Source organism: Ctenocephalides felis, unplaced genomic scaffold (assembly GCF_003426905.1).
Source record: "Ctenocephalides felis isolate EL2017-DRISC unplaced genomic scaffold, ASM342690v1 CF-g0.4_SCAFFOLD_03571, whole genome shotgun sequence".
NCBI lineage: Eukaryota > Metazoa > Arthropoda > Insecta > Siphonaptera > Pulicidae > Ctenocephalides > Ctenocephalides felis.
In genome coordinates this window covers 71189029-71213168 of record NW_020539725.1, presented here as the reverse complement: position 1 = coordinate 71213168, position 24140 = coordinate 71189029, and the positions used below count along the sequence as shown (strand labels likewise).

The 24140-nt window shown below is 31.3% G+C and overlaps 1 protein-coding gene across 1 annotated transcript in view; it reads right to left on the bottom strand.

Moving 5' to 3' along the window:
- LOC113384706 (kinesin-like protein CG14535) overlaps nucleotides 1–24140 on the bottom strand; it is a 402038-nt gene that overhangs the window by 152855 nt on the left and 225043 nt on the right. Inside the window, exon 2 of the mRNA XM_026622465.1 lies at nucleotides 3330–3563. Within this exon, the coding sequence (XP_026478250.1) occupies nucleotides 3330–3563 (234 nt within the window). The remainder of the gene's footprint in view (nucleotides 1–3329; nucleotides 3564–24140) is intronic.

Sequence of the window (24140 nt, the reverse complement as noted above, 5' to 3'; positions counted from 1 at the left end):
TCTCCCCATCAATACAAATTGAATGTTCTTTGAATCATTCAAATCGGTTGATTCGTGTTCCCGAAATCGTCGACAAAAATTTGTATCCGCACGCACACAAAAACCATTTAATTTTAATTTTATAACCAATACAGTAATAAATATTTAAGGCGACCCAATGGTAGTCTTCTATTTGTGATAATTTATTTTAGTAGAATTCAACTAAGTGTTTATTCACTTTCATCTATAGTTACATGAGAAAATGGAAATCTCTACAGCTTGATACCAAGGTGGGATTCCATCTTGGATTTTTGTGGTTTGAACATCAAGAATCTTACCACAAACAAAATTTGAAATAGATTTTTTAAGACATAATTAATTATGGTAACATTTTTAAAGATACAGTAATGAAAATATATATAATCAGCTGTATATATCATCCCTTTATAATCCCTTTAAAATTTTTAAATTTGAAACACCATTAAATTCTGAGAAAAAAAAGCCAGATTTGGGGATACGATGTAGATAGAGATTGAATTATAAAACCAAATAAAATATTTTTAAAACTAAAAATTCAAACCTTAAATAGGAAATAATTTCTCCAGAATTCTATGATTTGAATATCCTTCTGGTACATGTATCTATCAGATCTCGTTTCCAATTTTTCGATGGTTTATTAAATAATTATAGCTTTTTTGTGCGATAATGCATAAATGTGAATTCTTAGATGGTGTCAAGCCAAGCATTATAAATATTTATGACCTATGATATAGTTTTTAAACTGAAATAACATTTTCATACAAAGTAGCACAGAGAACATTGTAGGCCGTTGTGACTTCAAGATATTTTTTTTTAAATTTTATTTATTTATTTATGGCTTTTAATTTTTCGATTATTTCGCCAGTTGCATGGTTATCTACATTTATTTACATTTCAAAAATTTATAACTCAATCTTAATATTAGTTATATACTTATACAACATTTTGACTTCAAGATACATATGGTAATTCAGTAACACCAAAAATTGGTCTATTGATTTGCATACATAGACATATAATTTCATATTTTTTTACCCCGAATTTTTTTATGTGAAACCAAAATTCGACCCATAGAGAGTTAAATTCTCACCACTTAAAAAATTTGTAGTACTCTAATGTACGTTTAATTTTAGAACCACCACAGCAATAAATCTTAAAATTTGTCAACCTTTCTAATAGTTCTATCCTGTATCCTGTCCCAAATGCCAATGTGTGTACATACATACACACGTACAGTTTCCCGTTTATGACGCTTTTAAAATGAACAGTGTTTTAATTGCCGAAGGGGCAGCAGCCAGGAGCACTTGATAATATCTCTTGCCCTTTCAAAATACGCCGTTGCCATAAAACAACCCTTTTCCGCTCTCGTAAAACAATATGAAATATAATTTAATGCACGGATATATATTTATAGACTGCCAGAAAAAATGTGAATGAAAATGTATTAGGATACTTCAATCAATAAGAAAAAAGATACGTTGCGTTAAATCAATTGGCCACATAATCGAAAAATCGGGATTAGAATGATGTTCGAATTCATGATATTTTCAATCGAATATATTTTTTTAGCTAATTGTTAAAGATATTTTCACAAAGTTGGGCAACGTTTCAAAACTAATATTATTTCCTCGCCCACAAACTCTGTTAGAAATACGATCGTGTTACTCGCCGCATTTCCGAAAAGATCTTAAAATCGTTTTATGATTTTCTTTCTTCGTCATTGATAATAAAATTGTTTTATGCGTTTTGTTATAAAATGAGGTCTTTAGGTGTTTGCGGGGATATTAAAATGAGTGGAAATGCTTTTGTGATGTTTTTGTAAAAGAAGAACATTTCAAAAGTGTCTCCGTATAATATTCAATTGAGCTACGTCGTTAAGTCTGTGAGTTTGTTTTACGATATAACATAAAAAGCTTGAACATTATATTTTGTAAGATTTAACGTAATGGATTTCTTATCGTACTTCAACCAGCACGAAGAAGACGCTCAAATTCATTAGACGCTTGAAGGAAATTTATAGAGCTCCCGCAAAGGACATTAAAATTATATGTTTTATTCACTTTATTGTCATTTAACGAAGTTAATCGTGACACTATTAATATATGGGCGCATTGCGACCTTTAGAAGCTGTTTATTCAAATTTGCTGAACTTTAATTGTATCGTAAATATATTGTGCCAGAAACTTTCGCATTTGGTCTTAGTTAAATTGATGTTTTTGTTGAAAAACATTATTTTTGCCCCTTTCGACCCTGTGTCAAAATCAGTACAGTTTAGCTGTTACAACGACTGTCACTACCGTACCTGGTCATCCCTAGTGTAATTCCTATTATAAAAAGTCTTAAGGGGCATAACTATAGTGTAACCGCCTAAAAAGGTGATTTTTGGGAATTTATATTAAAAAAACTACCTTATCAATCATTTCAAAATTTTAGGAATATATTTATACATGTTTTACGAATACAGAGTAAAATTTTCGCAGAAAAAAATTAAATATTTTTAAGTTGATCGTCGATCTTCAACGGCGCAACAAAAAATGGCCCTTTACTCCTGCAGTGATTCCGGCATTCTACGTGGATGAAATTTAAAAAAAAAAATTCTCGTTAAAGTAGATAATATTGTCTGTAAAATAAACTACGATAAAGCAAAAAATTAAAAATTGACAAAATGATGGCGTTTTTTAAAAAAAAAGTCGAATTTTATCCAACATTTTGGTCGTTTTCGGACTGCCAAAATTTGATTTTTGATCCGAGCAAAAAATCGATAGTTCATTTTACGGAGAACTATATATAGAACATGTAAAAAAAATTGATAGTGATCGGATCATTTGTTCTTGAGTAATCGCTGCAGCAAATTCGGAAAATGCTGTTTCGAAAAAAAAACGCGTTTAAAGATTAAATGATCGTTATACTATATACTATATATACTTTTTAAATGGCTGTAACTCAAAAAGTATTTAAGATATCGATTTTTGTATGTCATTTTTAAAGGTATAACCTATCGAAATATGGAAAAATTGAAAATTCGATTTTTTGAAAATTTTACACTAGTTGTGCTCCTTAAGTACATGAAAATTTGACCTAGTAAAAGTCCAAATTCAATTTCAGGAAAAAAACTGAACCTCAAAAATCAAACTCATACCATTAATTATATGGAAAATTTGTAAAAGCAGACATTCAAAAATACAGAATTAAAAATGTACATCCTATCTGCCATAGATATCAATCAATCATTGCAACATTTACACTCTACATCTCATTCTGCCTTAGCTAAACAATATAATTTTGCTTTAAATTATAATTTTACCACTGACCTGTTCATCCTCCTGATCGAATATAGCGTCGAAGGCGAACATCCTGGGAGCTGCGACTCCAGGCCTCCGATCATCGGCCGTGGGCGCACTTCCTGGAGGCGAAGTGTCGGCCGAAGCCGAAGTCGCATTGGTGTTCGGAGACGGGTCCTGCAAGGATACCTGACGACGCTTCTTGTCCACGGAGAAGCACGAGGTATCACGAGCTGATCCGGTTACTCGAAGCATCACTTTCACCTGAAAAAAAAAAAATAGAAAGAAAATTAGTATAGTGTGAATGAAGAATATTACGCAATTGTAGAATTTTAAACTAGATACACTAATATTTTTGCATTTTAATATCAATTGACAGTATATGTTTAGAAAAGTATTAGGGGGAAGTCCCGTAACGCCGGACAGCACCTAATACCGGACACTCTACTTAACACGTATTATTTAAGCGAGTATAAATCTTTTTATATCAAAATACAAGTGAAAGGGGCGCGGGGGGCACACAGGTGCAGGATCACCCGCCAAGGCTCACCTGTGACGCACACGGCCACGACGGGAGCAACCCTTTGCTGTTTTAGGCGCAAAATCACGGCGTCACCTAAATATCAATGGAAGTAATTCTACTGTAATTATGCATTTATATTTGAGTGGCATTATATGATAAAAGTAGTACTCAATTGTTATCCGTAAAATGGTAAAAAATTATTAGATATTTTAAACAATTTTAGTAGGCACCGCCAAATGAACGAACATGCCTGTCCCTTAGCGCCGGACAGTAAACATATTGATATTTCTTGTGAGAGTTGACGTAATTTATTTTAATTATTTAATTTTGTTCTGTATGAGTGCTAACGATCACTACATCATTTTTCGTATTTTCTAGTCAAAGAATGAAAATCTTATGATGAATGCTCCAGCTGAGAGCATCGGTGTGGCCCAGCCAAAAGGGTGGATGAATAGTGATTTTTTTTGCAATATCTAAAAATAATCGTCGAACACACATGTGCAGACACTTCAGAGTATGGAGTTGGCTACCTATGTGTTCAATACTGGTTATTTTGAAATGTCCGGTTACCAAAGTTTGATTGATAGTATTAATTATTTTTTAGCAAAGGTTGCGTTCTTGTTAATTTAGTTTGATTTCTAAATTTGTTATCTAACATATGTCATAATTTAATAAACATTTCGTAATATTTTTTAATTTATTTATAAATAACCTTAGGTGTCCGTCACTCGGAGACTTCCCCCTATAATAATTATGGGTGCAATTTTTTTAAAGTGTCATTTTTAACAATGACCATTATGAATAAACATATAAGATGGGTATTACTTTTTATGAAGTTTTAGAAAAGTTTTTGAATTAAATGGAGAACATTATGAAGCACGAAAATGAATGGTCTCGTAATGTTCGGTTACTTATCAGGTTTGCATCTGACCACAAATATCCAACTTGCAATAAGATAAAATTCCACTTACTTATTTTATATCAGGTTGCAGTCAGAGCCTCAAAATAATTTACATTTTCTGATATTTTTATATACTCGCCAATACATAACAATACTTTTACAATACTCGCCAATACATTCTGCCACTTCCATGACGTGTATATTCGTCCATCACAGTTAACTAGTTAAATAATGAAAACATTCTATTCGATATTAATGGATTTGTTTCGCAATTTCTTTTCCGCCCAGTTCTTATCTAGAAGTGACGAAATCATCTAGACAACACAGAATGGGTGGAATCACATTTTTCAAACCGAGTTAATTTAAAGTTTTCTTAACATCTCACACTTTGGTTTTGAAAATCGACATTGATCCGAGATAACGTTCTCCTCTAAAAATAAGAATCGAGCAAGGCGACACTTGCCACTTAGCGTTTGGCAACTTTTATCGTCCTAGGATTTATATTCAAGGCTTCGCCCCTCGAAAAGTTTGCGGTGATTTCTGCTCTGAATCATTGTAACCTATGAGCCGAGTTTAGAAGGCATTATATATTTTTGAGAAATAATGTAAGGGGATTTTTCTTGACAATATATGCTTGGAAAAGTCTTTATAAACCACTTTTGCTTTTTATAAGAATTATGGGTGCGAAATTTTCAAAGTGCCATTTTTAACAATGGTCATTATGAATGAAAATGTTAGGTGGGTAGTACCTTGTATAAAATATCGGAAAAGTTTTTTATGTTAAATGTGGAATACAACAAAGCACAAAAATGAATCTTGTAGATTTTTGTGAATGATCAGATGATCAAAATAACTAAAAATCGTTATTGAAAATATTATTTAAGCCTACTTTGTATAATAAAAGCCAAAAATACAACAAAATCGCACAAACACTCAGGAACCTCGACAGTCAAAAATATTGTTTATTTACTCCACCACCATTTTCTCAAAAACAAGTAATGTCTGAACATTTTTTAAGGATGCTATTTTAAAGTAGAGGGCAAAATAAGTATAACCAGCCAACTCCTCAAATGGGACGATATCGCTGTCAGGAAATAAATATCGACATTGTCAATTTTTTACAAAAGTATTTTTTGAGTGGTTTGTTTTTTTTGGTTTTGAGTACTGTTGCTTAGTTCACGAGGCCTGACACCTTTCCTTATGCGATTTCATTTTATGACTGATTCAATATTTCCACTTATACAAATGTTCAAATTACCATTTAATTTACAGTGCTCTTAGCCAACAGGCAAATTTAACAAAATTAATACTGATCCCCACTTAGAACATTTATTTTATCCTTATGATTTTGTTCAGGGCCTCTCTTCCTTAGCACCAAATTGAACAATAATGTTGGCAAAATAAGGGCTAAGTTTGCAACACTAGGGACAGGCACTTCGACACCTAGATGAATCAATCATTCTGGGAAAACACTTCAAGTTTTCTTACTTTCCGCATTCTATCCTTACAATAGATGTGACTAACATTTGAAGAATGATCAAAGTGCGTAGGGTGGTTTGTTAATAGTTTTTGGCGCCGGTTTATTATTTCTATGGTAGAAGATATAAAATGAAATGAGAGCATAGTTATAATACCTACTGAAAAGTTCAATTTTTTCAAATTCATTATAACAGCAAATAATTATAAACAATTATTAGAATTGTACCATAGAGCCACCATAAATAGTAGAACAAAAGGTGAAAATTGCAACAAAGTACAAAATTTGATAGTCGTTTTATTTTTAAATTGGTTACAATATCCAAAAATTGATTGAACACTGTTCATAACATTAGTTAATTATCATATTTTATTAGTTATACAAAATGAATGCTATAGCATCCACGTCAAATATTACTCCCTTCACGAAATTTATATAGGTATTTCTGATAATACAAAAATACCTATAGAATCAGTTAGTTATTACCTTGACAGGTATAATAATTACAAAAACGTAAGGTTATATAAAATTAAATTCTAAATAATTGTTTTAAAATTTTGAATGCTATAGCATTCACGTCAGCAAAAAATTAAATCACAGAATTTTGCAACTAAATTATGAAAAGTTCCAAATATGCACCCCTGTTAAAAGTTCCAAATTAACACCCTCGTTATTATTTTCAACACCAGTCCTACAATTAATCATTTCCTCGGAGGTTGAAAGTAGCTTCCCCGTCCCTTAAAATGAATGCTATAGCATCCACGTCAGCAAAAAATCAAATAAAAAAAATTTGCAACAAATTTTTGAAAAGTTCCAAATAAGCACCCCTGTTAAGAGTTCCAAATTAACACCCCTGTTACTATTTTCAACACCAGTCCTACAATTTATCATTTCCTCGAAAGTTGAAGGTAGCTCCTCCATCCCTTAAAAACATTTCGATCCTGATATATGACTTTCCCTTGTGCGTGACGTTTAAAGTGTTTATAGTAATTTATTTTTATTGATTCCGGTGCATGTTGACATCAACATTGATGATTCAGTTATTTTGCAAAATTAACGGTAATTTGGAAACTTTATGTTGAAATACTTTATCGAATCAAATAGCTAAGTCCTAGCTAAAAGTTGCTACGAGTTGAAAGATAGGTAAAAGTTGTTCTATTTCTGTGTGTGTGTTCTAAGCAATCAGAATTTACTTTTGTATTTATGATGATGATTAGCCTTTTCTTACACCTAGATGCCAAATTAATGGTTTAGCCTTCGTTTTAGACATTTTTAGGGTGTACTTTGTAATAAACTACAATAATAAAGAGATATTGGATAAATATATCCATATCAAAGATTTACAAACTGTTATGAGCATATAATGAATCTCTAATTAACATACTAATAGTAAGTGTTACTAGCTGTAAGTGGAATTCTGTCTTAAGGCAATTAGGGCATTGTTCCTTAAGGCAAATTGCTGGAACTTCCCGTACCAAAAATTATTATTATTATTTAAAACGATTAACATTTTTGAAAAAAAATTACTTTGAAAAAATAAGATTTTTGAGAAACTATAAATTGGACAAAAAATTAGTTTTTTTTGAAAAAAAAAATTTTTTAAAAAAAATTTTTTTTTAAAAAAAAATTTTTTTTTTTTTGAAAAAAATTTTTTTTTTCTTTATTTTGACATATTGTGGAAGATCTGAACTTTTTTTTCAAAGCAATCGTACTGCTTTAACTACATAGGGACAAAATATAAAGCGCGTAAGCGCCGCGTCGCTGTCTAACGCATAAGCATTGGTACGGAACCGATAGGAATGTTAACAAAATGTATACTCATTGTTAAAATCTCTATAAAATGTCTGATAATTTGATGTGCATATGTCTAATGATCATTTTTGACCGCCAAATGGCTCATTTTTTTACTTTTTCCTCTATATCTCCGAAACCGCTGGACCTACCTTCATGAAAGTTGTATCGATTATTTATCTTGCCAGTACAAATAAAATGTTTTTTGAATTATTAAAATCGGACGCTCCGTTCTCTTAAAAACTGAGTTACCGTTTTCGGAACTTTTTGCCCCGTATCTTCGGAACGGCTTGACCTGCCTTTGCCAAAAACTAATCAGCACGTCTCCTTATCAATACGGATCGAATGTTTTTTGAATTATTCAAATCGGTTGATCCGTGTTCCCGAAATCGTCGACGAAAATTTGTATCCGCACATACATACACACACATACATACATACACACACACACACACACACACACATACACACACACACACATACATCCATTTTTTCTAAGGTATGCCAAAATGTTCAGAAACCTCTGAAACGTAAAGATATATAAAAATTTTCATTTTCGATTTTTTTGCGATTACTATAACTTACCCTACGGGAAGTTAATAAAGAATAAGCAAAATTTTTTTCATAAAAACAAGCTAAAACCATTTTCTCATGCCAATTGTCACTTACAAGGATATATTTATTTTCTTATTCCTAATCAAATCGGAAGCAATCCTTCCGTCTTCCACACAATAAATCAAAGTATTGTGAATTGTATCCGAAGCGCAAAGAATTAGATGTGTCGTTTTGTATTGTATTGTTACAAATGATAGCAATTTGTGCAACATCTTGTTACAGATGTTTTTCCCTATACAAAGAAAGGATCCGCATATCCGATTTAATACCGTTTCCTCGTTTTGCACAACTCACAAAGATAATAGGACAGCCGGTCACTTTTTTACTCATTGATGGGTAATTAAAGATTAGGTGTAATTGTGAAAATAAATTACATAGGTAATTTATATTTTATTAGACATGCCAAGTAATAATAATCATCATTATCCACGTGATTGAATGCAAGGCCATATTATCAATATTTATCCCAAATTCGCAAATGACCTGTATACTTATAGTTTTCATTCGGTATCCAATTCTAGAGCTTAAACATTTTTATTAATTTAATTTTGTTCTAAGAGTTTTAAGTTGTTATATACAGATTTGTAAAGAATTTTATTAGCTTTCTAATGATGTATAATAATATATACATGTCGGAACAAATTGTTAAAGAACTTTGTGCAAATATAAAAAAATGCAACCAGCAGATAACTTAGTTTACAAAAATGATGTTCTATTATTTAGTTTTTTTAGTCAAATTGTTATCGGTTCATCGAGCAATATTTTTGTTGTAATAATTATAATCAATGATTATGATAACAAATATTTTTTTGATATATGATATCTAAACTATGCAAATTAAAAATTATGATCAATGTTATGAAGTGTGCATTAACTAATTGATAATTATGATCAATGGTATGAAGTTTGTAAATATGAGTAATATTTAAAAAAACATGTGATTTTGTTTTGTCAACTGAAAAATAATATAAATAAATATGATATTTTTTCACCAGCGATCCATCTATCAGAAAAGAAAATGCAATATGTCTGCTAACAATACAAGTCACAAAAAATCCTTGTCTATTCTCGGCAAAAATCTATATCCATATTTGTCGACACGAAGAATGGTTACGAGTAATATAATATATATATATATATATATATATATATATATATATATATATATATACAACTATGGCAAGTTATAGCAAATCCATATCCATAATACGAGTGTATTGAACTATGTTGCCATTGAAAAGTGTTTGAGAAAATTGATATGGATTTCTAGGGATGAATTTCATATTTGAAGGATAAAGGATAATTGGAAATCGAGAATTTAAAGTTGTATTGTTATTTGTTTTTCTAAATATAAAAGAAGATGAGATTTATGCCATTAATTAATTTAGTTTGCATAAGAGTAATTAAAAATATAAACATAAGTAAAATTTAAAATTGATTAATTCATTAAATATGTAAGTCTAAAAAATACAAAAAAATCGTACTCAAGTATTATAGGCTGCATATTTAATTTTATTCAAACATAATTTTCCGCAAGTAATTGTATAATATTAGGCAAAATAACAAACAAAAACTATTATAAATAAATCACAATGAATTAAATTTGAATTAGGAATAATGGTTAATAATTTTATAGAACTATGTAAATTTCAAAAATTTCTTAAAAACCTAAGTGATTGACCAACGTTTGTAAAAAATATAAACCCTCATGAGGATTTATATTGAATTTAATATTTAAATTTATAAATTTTCAGTATTGAGTAAAAGTTGTATGTTAGACATATACTTTAGCAAATGTTTTAACATTTTTAACGTATTTAACATATTTACATATATTTTAATTTTTTTTACCGAGCAGTTCACGATAATAAAAAAATAACGATGAAACATAAAATAAAAAAAAATTAATTGAATTTATGAATTAGTAACAAATTTCCTCAATATGAAAAATAAACCAAAAATATGACATTTTTCACGTAAACATGTGAAATATTCGAAACACTGAACGAAACTAACCACCAAAAATGACTTCTATCTCAATGGCATTATATTAATTATTATTATTATACTAATTAAATTAAAACAGTTTTTTTTTAAACTTTAATCATTTTATATCGATCATCAATATTGAGAAACAGTCTATAATTCAATTTCCTTACAATGAATGTCATTTTATTTTGTATCTCATATTTTCCTGTCCACTTTATATAATCGGATTAAATAATAAATGGGTTTCTCAAGAAATTCTATAAATGATTTAGTCAACTTTATTTATAGAATATGACAGCAATATTTATCCAATTATAAAGAATTCATTAGCACATTAATCGCCACAAAAATATCAGATAAAAAAATTACATGGGTAACTATTATCAGATAATTTAGTTAAAAAAACGTCAGAAAATTTTCTCGTGTCAAAATCCTTAGAAGAATACTAGTTTTAATGTCATGGATATGTGACTGACATGGCCCTATATTAAAACTTATTTTCCCTTCTACTGCTTATGTCAGACTTATATGTCTATGTAGATCCTCTTACCGTCAGACACATATGACTGACATGGCAATCAACGTGTTAAAAAATTAAGTACGATACAAAATTAATATAAATATCTGTGTCCCTCTATTTGTCTCCGAAATCGATATTTCAATCGCGTCCATCGTTAATTAAGAAAATATAAACGAACCATATGCGAAATAAAACGGCGCGAAATTTAAATAAATAGGGCGTTGAATATTTTTAACGGTATTTGCAATCAGTAGATTTAATTAAAACGGCAGTAAAATGAAAAATATGGCACGGATAAGAGCATACGGAAATAATAGGAAAAATGAGAAAAATATACATAACCAATATTGGAACGAAGTAATTAAAAATTTATTTTTATATGTATATAATGGAAATAAGGGAAAAAATATTCAATAATCATATGAGTAATATTCATACGAATCATACACATATATACATTTGATTTACAAACTTTATGATTCTACATCACATAAAGAGAAGTTTCAGAACTTTTAACGACATAAGCAAGATGACATTTTTCAATAATAAAATATATTTTAAGCTGAAAGTTTGCTCTATAAATAGTGAAAAAAATGTTCAACTTATGATATCTGAAATCTGCATGACATCTCATAAATTGAAGCAATAATGAAGACCCCATTGCGTTTCCGAGGCAAAAAGTCAATATCATTTTGTGGGGCACACTTTGTCACGTACTAGCAATCAAATGAAGATCAACGAAATATGGAATCATATTTCCAAATTTGATTGAAAGATTTAACAAAATGTTTTAAATTATAATATAATAAAACAATAAAAATCTTCACACATTTTTCAATTTTCAATTAAAAATATGTATTTCAATAGATAATGTAGTTCAAACTATAAAACGGCCACATAGAGTTTTTTAATCTCTGCTACAATGGCAAATATTATATAGAGCATGGGGTAAAAAGAAAAGAGGTTTGACAATTCTTAAAAACCATCGCAATATTTAGCAAAATTAATAAAGTTCTAATTTAAACTATGGGCCGATCAGGGTATAGTTTGGCATAGTGTGTTTGTCATACCGAACTATTTGATTCGTTAATTGAAATAGTGCCCAAATGATGAAATTGTCGTGATCCCTACATCTGATGTAAAAATTCTCAGGCAGCTTTTGTATATAGTCATATACTGCCGGTATTGTACTTGTCTTGCGATTTGTTTAGTGCTGGTCTCAGTGCCTTGTTCTGTATTGTCTGTAATTTCTGTAGGTTCGTTTCTGTTGTCGCATTCAAAAATATTTTAGTCTGCTATTTCAGACTACATAATTATCATAATGCAAAGCTTCATCGAAGTCGCCAAAAAAACATAGCACACAAATAAATTTTTCAACACGTTATAAAAATGAGCAAGCAAATTCAATTAGCAGGTAACATATTATATACGATTATCATTTTATGTATGTATATAGTTCATTATTTTGTCATAGACTAAAGTGTTTCTCTCCATATTCTACTGATTATACCGGAATATCAGTTACGTAGATGAAATTCTATTACGAAATCAGTATGATGTGGTCGAGTCGAGATCGTTGCATCAAATTATCTTCCACGTGGTAGCACCATAAGGATTCCTTCATATGCCCGGAGTTACATTATGATTTGAGAGGGTTTATATCGTATACATACACATATATATATATATATATATATATATATATATATATTGCCGAGCAGGGCGCACGATTTAATGTTTAATTTCCTGTTCATTGTGTCTTTCATAGCGCAATTTGATATTTTAGCAGCCATGCCAAAACTGTTAAAGCAACACATGATTTTGTGTAGGATTTTTTTTAACTTGCTAACTGTGATTGACGAATATATTCGTCATGGAAAAGTGGCTGAATTTTGTGTGTTGACGGATATACTCGTCATGGGTATAAAACAGTGGCCAGTGGTTAAAAGGTATGTACGAACCAATTACTACTGTGGTTATATGGCAATTGAAGTATCCTACTATAACATATTTAGAATATAGTCTCAGTACAAATATTTAACTTAAAACAGCAGTCCAAAAGGCCATTTATGTTAGGTAAAGATAAAACAAATCATTTGGCTAAAAATTTCCTATAATTATTAGGATTTGTTTAACATATAACAGTCCAAATAATGACCATCTCAAGTCATACCCAACAATTCCATTTTTACTAAATATAGTTGCATAAGCTTCTCTTCCATAAAGTTTATCTATCCCTGATACCGTCGTAACCAGAGATTCAACTTAATGAGGCATGTATTGAGGTTCTGCTCCAGACAGACGTCTTGGTGTCTTATATTGGTCGCCTGATGGTTCAGTGGTTTGAGTTAAATATATGTATGGGAGATCGAGAGGAGGAGATCACGATGACTAGATATGAAACCGTGCTATTTGTCCTGAGATTGTCAAATGATTGCGGGTTCGTGACAAAATAGGCACCGGGAGTCAGAAGTAATGTTTACTTTTGCTTAGGGACACGGCGGGCAGAGTTTACCTTTAATATTGCTTGTAATTTGTTAGAGGATGATTGCGGTTTTTTAGTAATATTAATGGTAATTTGGTATTACTAAGTTAATTACAGTTTTTTTTAACTTCCCGAAGGAAAAGTTTGTATTCACCAGATAATCCGATTTTCTAATTTTAAGTTTTTGCTACGTTTCAAGTATATTTGAATTGAAGTTTGAAGGATGTGTGTGTTTTGTAAGTATTTGCGACCTTTTTTCAAAAGCCGGTGATCGGCCGAACCGTTTCTTTGTACTTAGTACAAAAGTGTACAAATTGTCGTACACGTTTTTTGAATCGATTCAAATTCAAAAACTATTCGAAAAATGTTTTTTTGCAAAAATCTTCCGAACCATTTTTTCGTAAATATTTGCTATAAGTTTTTTTGAGTATTTTTATGAAATTTTGTATGATGAAAGATTTCATTAATAAAATATTATAGGCCCACAAAAAGTGATTGAATTATAAAGAATCATTTAATCAAATAATCGAATTAATACATTAACATTATTGAACCACTGCAAAATATAAATTTTACAAGCATATTGCTTATAGATATAGGTAAAACTGTATATAACCTTGATCTAGTACTTTGCCAAACAAATCATCAGCAGGATTGGAATAAATATTGATGTAATTTATGTCTTGTAAAATTGCTTATTGTAACATTATTTAGTTTTTTATTTACTATTTTTTATTGTTTACATCTTTGACAGGGTAAATGTTTAGTTGATCCTTTTTACCCCACCCACATGTAACTTTTTATGTAAAAAATAGATAAATCTAAATAAAAATCAATAATTCGTCTTATGAAACATTTAAACTTAGGTCTCGTAAACTAAACAACTGTGCTTACAACTAAATAAACTAACACCGAAAAAAAATACTTTTGTTATCGATTTTCAAACATTTCCATTTATCTCCCAATAGCCACATCATAAGGATCAAGGTGATGATTGATTATACATCTTTTTACCTCTACTTTCGAATATGGTTGTTAACCGCGGACCTTTAAGCCCCGCTCTACACTATCATTTCATCTATTAAGATTCACTATAATATTCGTACCCACTATAGATAAAACCCACCCAATCTACAATCACAATCTAAGAGAAATGGCATACGGAACCTCCAACCTCCGTCCTCCGATATCCTCCGGAAAATATTCCGGGTGACACGCAGCAGCATCAGTACAGCCGGAAGCGGTTCCGGGATTAATCTAAAAAGTTTAAATATCGCCTTCGGTATTTCCTCATCCCTCCCATATGCTCTCATCTCCGGCAAACCATTAGATTACGGATCGCTTAATCCTTCGGATCATAATTGAACGACATTTTGGGAAAATTTTGATAGCGGGGAAAATGACACTTGAAAAGATTAAGAGTATAAACAAATTAAATGAATTAATGCGGATTAGAATTGAGAAGTTTTTAATTAGTGTGATCTTAGACTGTTAATTGGTGGTTTGGTGAAGGAGATAGCAGAATTTTGTAAGGGTAAATCAAAATCAGTTCTTTCAGAAAATAGATTGTCATTTTTTCCAATTTTTGTCCCGTATTTTTGACACGGCTGGACTTGCCTTTGCCAAAACTTAATCAGTACATCTCTCCATCAATAAGAATCGAATGATTTTGAATCATTCAGATTGGTTGACCAGTGCTCTCAAAATCGTGGATGAATAATTAATTGCATCCAATATAACAAATAATACAACAACGTTGTAACGCGAATATGTTTTTTTAACTTCCCGAAGGAGAAGTTTGTTTTTATCAAAAAATCCGATTCGCTAATTTTATGCTTTCTCGACGTTTCAAGCCATTATGAATCGAATGAGACCGAATTTGGAAAAAGTATGTGTGTGTGTGCGTGTATGTGAACAGATTTTCTGCCGTAAATCGACGTTTTCTCAAAAACGGTTCGACCGATTTCAAAAATTTAAAAGCCATTTGATGTATCTCGATGAGGACTAGCGTTTCTGAGTTTGAGAGTTTTGTGCGACGATCATTCAAGCCGTTTCTTTATAAATAGCAGAAAAGTGAAAAAAATTGTCCACGTTTTAGCCCGCAATTCTGAAAATTCAAAAACCGTTCAAAAGATATTGGTTAGGAATCGTGCTGATTAGTTTTTGGTGAAGATCGGCCGGGCCGTTTTCTTGTAATAGAGTTAAAAAAAAAAAAATTCGACGATTTTCATGATTTTTTTTTGACGGTAGATATCTAGTCTAGTAGTCTTCTAGATCATACTAAAATATTACCGCCCTACGAAAACTCGTTTAGCTTTAAAAATTCGTCGAAGTTTGCAAAAATTGGTATCGTTTTTTTGGCATTTGTCAAAATTAGACTTTTCATCGACGTTTTCTCAAAAACGCCTAAACCGATTTCAGAAATTTAAAAGCCATTCGATGTATCTCAATGAGCACTATAGTTTGTCAGTTTTGTGAGACGATCTGCCGAGCCGTTTCTTTGTAATTTGAAAAAGAGTGTTAAACTTTTCGTCCACATTTAAGCTCATTGTACCGAATCTATTTTAAAAAAACAAAAACTGTTCGAAAGATATAAGTTGGAAATGATAATGATTAGTTTTATGTGAAAATCTACCGAGCCGTTTTCTTGTAATTAACTGTTGAAAAAAAAATTTAAAACAATTTTTATGATTATCTTTAGCAATGTATATCATAGTCTTATAGAATTTACTGAAATATTACGGCCTTACGACAAGTAGTTTATTTTTAAAAATTTATCAAAGTTTGAGTAAATGAGTAGTTTTTTTGACGTTTGTTAAAATTAAAGTTGGATGATTTACTTGGTTTAACGATAGATTACTTGGTCTTAATGAACATACTGAGCCATTAACGCCCTACGAAAACTGGGTATTATACAAATTATTGATTTGTGAAAATTTGCTTTTAGAAAATACTCCGAGTTAACATGTTCGTTCGTTTTGAATTATGTGTAATAAATCCACTCAGAATACTTTCAATCACTCATAAATTAATTTGTTTATTATTGATTAAGTCGATTATTTACACATATCGGGAAGTTCATGTAACTTGCCTAAAGGCTAAATACCAATACCAACTAGTTTAAATGGTACCCACTCCTAACTTCTACTAGTATATCCAACGCTATACTTCAAATAAAATTCACATGTAAAGTCTCAGACATTTTTAGTGCATCTTAATAACAATGTTACCGCCGTTTGAAACGACCATAATTAAGAACAGTAAACATGTCCACAATGCAGTTTGCGTGTCAGACGAATAATCCACGTAGTACCCAGGTTACCCAGGTCTACTACTTCTACTACTTCTGGTACGTGATACACGAATTAGAATGCCTTAGTAAGTTCCGGCTCTGCGGCAATGTCGCACCGCAAAAGGGGTTAATTTAAATCATAATTATTGTAATGGACGAAATGAATGTGCGAAATTCTCTAAATTAGCATCCGCACTAATGCAACATTCAGATACGTGTTTATTACTTAGCTTCTATTTGATAAATTGTATGCGTTTTATGTGCATGCACACGCCATGCATTGTTGGAAAATGTGAGATAAATATAAAGGCAGAAATGTTTTAATTGTATTGTTGTTTAAGTAATGAGGATAGATTATCACCAGATGATCTGGTTTTATATTAATTCATTATTTTTTATTGTTACCTAGTTAAATTCATAATGATTTTGACTATTGGCTTATTCTTTTGACTAACATGGATGGGCAATGATGAATGTAAAATGAACCCCTAACATTATATCTATCTGACATACTACATGCAAATGTCTCCAATTAGTGACGCCATTTTATTTGACCTACCTATTTCTTATCTTTGCCCATAGTTAAAGTTATAGTAATCGCAAAAAATCGAGTATACAAAATTTTATATATATTTATATTTCAAATTATTCTGAAGATTTTGGTATACCTTAAAAAAATTGATGTATTTGTGTATATTCGAAAATGAATGAATAATTGATGTGTACGTATGTTCGAATACAATTTTTCGACAATACGGAACAACCGATTTGAATGATTCAGAAAACATTTGATTTCTATTGATGGACGTGCTGATGAGTTTTTAGCCAAGGCAGGTCCGAGCGTTTTGAAGATACGGAGCAAAAATAGTAAATCACCTTAGAATCAACTTAGAATGATTTTAAAACATTTTACTTGTGTTGACAAAATTAAGAATTCATGAAATTTTTGAAAAGCAAATGCAGCGTTTTTATTGATCCAATAAAAGAAGAATAAAAACGCCATTTAATGGTAATAAATGAACACATCAAATTATGAAATTTAAATAGTAAGTACAAATTTTGTTGACGTTCCTATGGGTTCCTACCAATGTAAGACTACGTCGCGGTACTTCAATATTTTGTGTCTAAAACTTGGAAAAAATTGTAAATTTACAAAAAAAATATTTGTTTTTAAAAAAAGCACCTTTTTTTAAAAATTAGAAACTTTTAGAATAACTTCTAAATATTTTTTAATTACAGTTCGAAAAGTTTCAGCAATTTGCCATGCACCACTAGTTTAACATTTAATTCCACACACGCCATACGATTTAGCTACGACCTTCGCTAAAATGTAGTATAACCATATTTGAATTATTTCAGCAAGAGCAAGCTGTGATAATAATTCTCAATTAAATTTATGATCATATACCTCTGCATTGAGAAAACAATTCATGGGAATTTGTAGGAAAACAGCGAACAACGAGTGCGCGAGTTCTGCTCCGGAGCTATAATAGCTCTTGCAGAGAAATGAGTAATGGGGCTATGCATTTAATTTTGCATTGTTCCATAATTAGTGTATTTTCTCAGCCAATTTGAAATGTTTATTCGAAACCGCTACGCGGTAATGAATAATGAAATGAAAATATACGTGTTTCAGATTAATTTGAGATACATGGTACATGCATGTATAATATGAGCATTTTCTTTTAAGAAAAACGTTGTTTTGTGCAGAACATTAGTGTTCAATATATAAATTGTCTATCACGATACACGAAATATGTCAGTAAAATAATGTCAAAATATACCCTCATAAAAAATTTACTTCCGAGTTAGAACTTTATAATCCTCGCCCGGGAAAGCTCTCAGCCTCTCAGTAGGTATTGTAACCCCGGCCTTCCCCGATTCTGCCAGTTTGTCGCTGAATAATACATCTGATTGTTTCATGCGAAAATTGAAGTAATTAGAAAGTTCCACGCTCCGGGAGCAAAAACTAGGAACCGTTGCCACGGGTTCGAGTTCATGTACTTCAGAATTGCTCCTGACAATGTGGTTTTACACGCCATCCAGCCAGCCAGCCAGCCAGCTCTCCTCACTCCTGGTTCGTTTGTTTGAGTTTGAGTTTGAATTGCGACTTGGAATGCACATGACGTGACATGCAAACAATATTGGCGGCTGCTTCTTAATCATACAATGCTAATGTTATGATAATTTTTCTTGGAGTAATTAGAAAGCATCTTGAAGAAGTTCTACGGGTATGTACAATGTGATTCATTATGGAGTATCGAAACTTGTTAACAAATGCTTTTTGATGCCAAAACATGACTTGGATATATATATATATATATATATATATATATATATATATGATCTATATAGTATAGCTATTCGTACATATTTAACTGGGGCGACGTCAAGTCAAAGTTCCATTCCATTCCTCGCCCGTTGATGTCAATGTCAACCTTCGCGACACAACATTTCTCTCGCGTTGGAGGAAGTGTATCTCGTTTTAATTATTAATATTGCTAAAACATGGCGAATGCCACTTTCCATCAACCGAATTTCACTCTCTCTACACTAGGATAGAAATAGTCACAAGACGAGTGATAAATGTAGAGCTGAAGGATTTGTACACAATTTTTCAAGAGTAAGTGACTAAACTTTCAGTCAATAATTCATGTAACGCGCTTTTGGAAGTTGACCAAAAAAGGCATTTCTGAATTTGAACGAATTGTTGTAATTTTTTATGTGAACAGCAATCTGAACTTGATAATAATAATAATATGAAACAGTTCTTCCATTTCTAAATAGAGCTTCCAGCTCTAGATAATTAATGCTACAGCAATGCCGGATCCCGTACAGTAATTACATATTTGCAAAATAAAAATGATCAATCATCAATAAAAATTTACCAAAGTCCAGTGAGCCAAAGTCCATTTATTGTAATAAAAACTAGCTTGTCTTATGGCATTGCGTCCTAAAGCAATTTGCTAAAACTTTCCGTACACTAATTAAACGTCTAAAAAATAAAAATAATCAATCATCAATAAAAATTCACCAACAAGTGATAACAATTGTGGTAAACATTTTATAATTGTTATAAATTACGTATTCTATAAATCTGATATAATAAGTGCTTATATTGTGGTGACGACTAATATCTATATTCATCTTAAAGAACAAACATCATACACACAAGCAATATGCAATATTTTTGAATCACTCTAATCGGATGCACTGTTTTCACATTCATTGCGTATCTCCGACACTGCTAGACCTGCCACCACAAAAATGTAAACAAGTAATGGATAGACTTGCTTTGCCCAAACCTAATCAGCACATCTCCCCATCAATACGAATCGATTGTTTTTGAATCATTCAAATCGGTTAATCCGTGCTCTCGAAATCGTGGACAAAAGATTGTATCCAAACGATCATACATATATAGTACATATACGGGCACACACGAACGCACACATACAACCGTTTTGTGTAAGGTATGCCAAAATGTTCAGAAACCTTTGAAACGTAAAAATATAAAAAAAATCATTTTCCATTTTTTTGCTGTTACTGCTAATTCCTACTGAATTGGTATTTTTACTCATCCTACACTAAAACGAAAATAGAAAAATTTCAGAATGATCCTTGCTCCATGTTTACGTCGCCTAAGTAAATCAAAGGTATCTCTCACGTCGATTTATTATTTATTGCTTACCTGGAGCAATATATTTCACGAAAAGACGAAAACAGAATATACTAGACTTTCTAGCTAGTGTATGGTCTATTTTTATTTTTAGGTGTCCTTTGACTTTAGTTATTTCGACAGGAAACTTTCTCGATTCGAGACATTTTCGATGTAGGCGGATTTGTTACAGAATATAGAAACAGAGCATTTATCAAATGGCACGAAGGAAAATAATTCCATTTATAGATTTCAATATGTAGCAATTTTGATTTAATTGGATACGTGGATAATGGTATACAGATAATGGAAAAGTTTGATTGAACATTTAGACAATGTTATGTTTTGCAAATGTGTGAGAAAAAAATTAGTTCTGGAAACAACTTACAGGATGATAATATTCACGGCCAGACTGTTGCTTCGTAATTGAATGATAATTTTGATAAAACTTTGTATAACGATACATTTCGTAGTATAAATGACACTTGACCAAATATCAAGCCTATGATAAGCGATTGAATTATAAAAATTCATCAAATTAAGAGTTTGGCCTGAGGAGGTTTAAACAAAAATTGTTCAGGTAATCTTGAAGAAGAAGATATAAGTATAGAAATTATTAATTCTACAATTTAGCAATTTTCATTATTTCACATACCATATGTCTACTGTTACCACATGCCAAGTCGCTTTTGCCCATTTTCATTTACCTCTGGCAGACCTCAAATCCCACTTCTGATTTCTACCATTCATTGTCTCGCCCAGTTGTTACATTTATATGCTCATAAATATATAACGCAATCTAATAACCGGCCGAGGCAGACCCATCAGACGGACGGACACCCTTTTCTTCATCGAGAATTACGAATTGCTGGAATAGAAGTCGCCCTTACAGTCCCTTTCGTTATTAAATTCGCGCGCAGTTGGCACCAATGATCGACTCATAATGAGAAATCTTCAAGTGGCCACCGGAGCCTCAATTGTAGCCCTTGGAAGGATATTGTGGAGTATATGATTGTATAGTTCAAGACGGTAGACTTGGACAGGGTTTATTATATATGGTTAAATAATAAACTGAATTGATGTTGCCTCTAATCACGGATGTAACTATTTCTCATGTAAAATTTCTATGATCAATTAATAATAAGTCAGATTTAAGTTTTAGGATTGTGTGAAAAATATAACATTTCAAATTGATTTATTCCCAAAGACCATATCTCAAAATTATTAATAAAAAAAGTTTCCTTGCAGAAAATAACATTTTTAGTAATGTTTCTAACTTCAATCTTCAAAATATGATGCTTAAATTTTTATGACATTAGAATGCAAATAAGAAGACATTTCACATAAGAGTTAAATTATTTATAGAATTTTTATTACGATCAATACCATCAAAAGTTTTCTCATATTCGAGATGTATTTCTCGATGGAAGGAAATGTAAATATCCTTGAGGTATAAAGGTCTTCGTGCAAATAAATAGAACAAAACATTCGTGAGTTTTGGGACTAAATTTTAGAATTGGGTCAGAGATATTTATGACGCTGGGACCACTTGGGGGTATATGGAATACGAAAAAGATTGTTATCGATTTAGATTTATATTGCTTGAGAATAGGATAGTTTTGGGGGTAATAAAATGGTAATTAATTATGCACTAGGCGCCTATAAAATTATAGTTTTAATTGTTATTGGTTGTATTTTTTCGCATAAATAACACATGCGATAATCCACGTAACACTGTTTTTCTAAGAAGTATGGAAAAAGCTTAGTAATATTTCAGACCAATATGATAAAGTAGGTGAGCACGGATCAACTGATTTGAATTATTCAAGAAGTATTCGATTTTTATTGGCGGGGAGATGTGCTGATTCGTTTTTGGCAAAGGCAGCTCCAGTCGTTTCAAAAATACGGGACAAAAAGTGCAAAAAATGGCAGTTGAAAAAATGCTCATTGGCGATCAAGAACGATCATTAAACATACACATACCTCATCAGATTATCAGTTATTTTATATAGATGTTAATAATAGATACGAATTTTGTTTGCATTTCTATGGTTTCGACGGAGCGCCCGATTAGCATAATTCAGAAAACATTTTGCTTTTGTTGGTGTAAGAAAGAGCTAGTTTTTGAGAAAAAGCAGATTCTGGTAAAATGTGGTAATAACAGGTTCAAATATTTTTGAATTATCAGTATGTTCATTCGAACCAAGTACTCTATCGTTATACCAAGTAAATCGTCCAATTTAAATTAAAAAAAACGCCAAAAAAGCTACTCATTTTCTCAAACTTTCATAAATTTTGAAAATTAAACTACTTGTGGTAAGGCCGTAATATTTCAGTAGGTTCTACAAGACGATGATACCTATCGCCGAAAAAAGTTCCATAAAAATCGGCTTAATTTTTTTTTCAACAGTTAATTACAAGAAAACGGCTCGGTAGACTTTTACCTAAATTTAATCAGTATCATTCCCAACTAATATCTTTCGAACAATTTTTGATTTTTTTTAAATCGATTCGGTAGTATGATCTTAAATGTGGACGAAAAGTTTAACACTTTTTTCTAAATTACAAAGAAACGGCTAGGCATATCGTCGCACAAAACTGACAAACAATAGTTCTCATCGAGATACATCGAATGGCTTTTGAATTTTTGAAATTAGTCCAGCCGTTTTTGAAAAAACATCTATTTACGGTAAAAAATCTGTTCACACACACACACATATACACACACGCACACACACAGCCTTATTCCAAATTTGGTCTCATTCGATTCAGAATGGCTTGAAACGTCAAAAAAACATAAATTTCTCCTTCGGGAAGTTAAAAATCCAAGTTTTAAATTAGGGTACAGGAAGTTCCAGTAGTTTACCTTAATGTACAATGCTATGCACTTCGGGTGTATTGTAATAAAATATTGTAAAAACTTTAACTTTTAATGTCACTGTTAACAGCAAATAATAGTACCACTATTAAACAAATATTTTCTTCAATTCCTCCACAAACTTTTATAATTTCCTTTTATCTACTATCAAAACATTTTCAACCATGTTGAACTCACCACTTCGGCATGTAATGTTTTATGCAATTGCCTGTTCATTGCCGTTCTTTTTATCTTCAGTTGGTCTGTCGCACCCTCTGAGGTGGTTTTTATGGCCCTCATAAAACGTTTTGAAACCACTGCCGTCGCTCAAATGAAAGGGTCATAGTCATACATGACACCAGAAGTAGAGGAGGGAGTAAGGGTTGCTCTACTCTGACTTTAAGTCACCCACGGGTGCACTATGCAGGGGTATTAATATTAATATCGTATGACTTTCTGGCTGGGTGTCACGGTAACAAAGGTGTTGTAATAGAATGGATTAACATTGTAATGTAACATTGCAGGATAGGGGAGGTTGGGGTTTAAGGTAATAAAGGAGTGGTACAGGATAATTTTTGAGGTTTGTGTTTACTAGACTTCAAATGCACTTGAGGGAAATTAGTAAGATAGGTCTTCTGCATTATCAATTTGTTTTTAAATTCATCCCTTCATAGAAATTTGGGACATTTCGATAAATTCCATCTTATTTTTGAATATTGCTCGCACCAATATT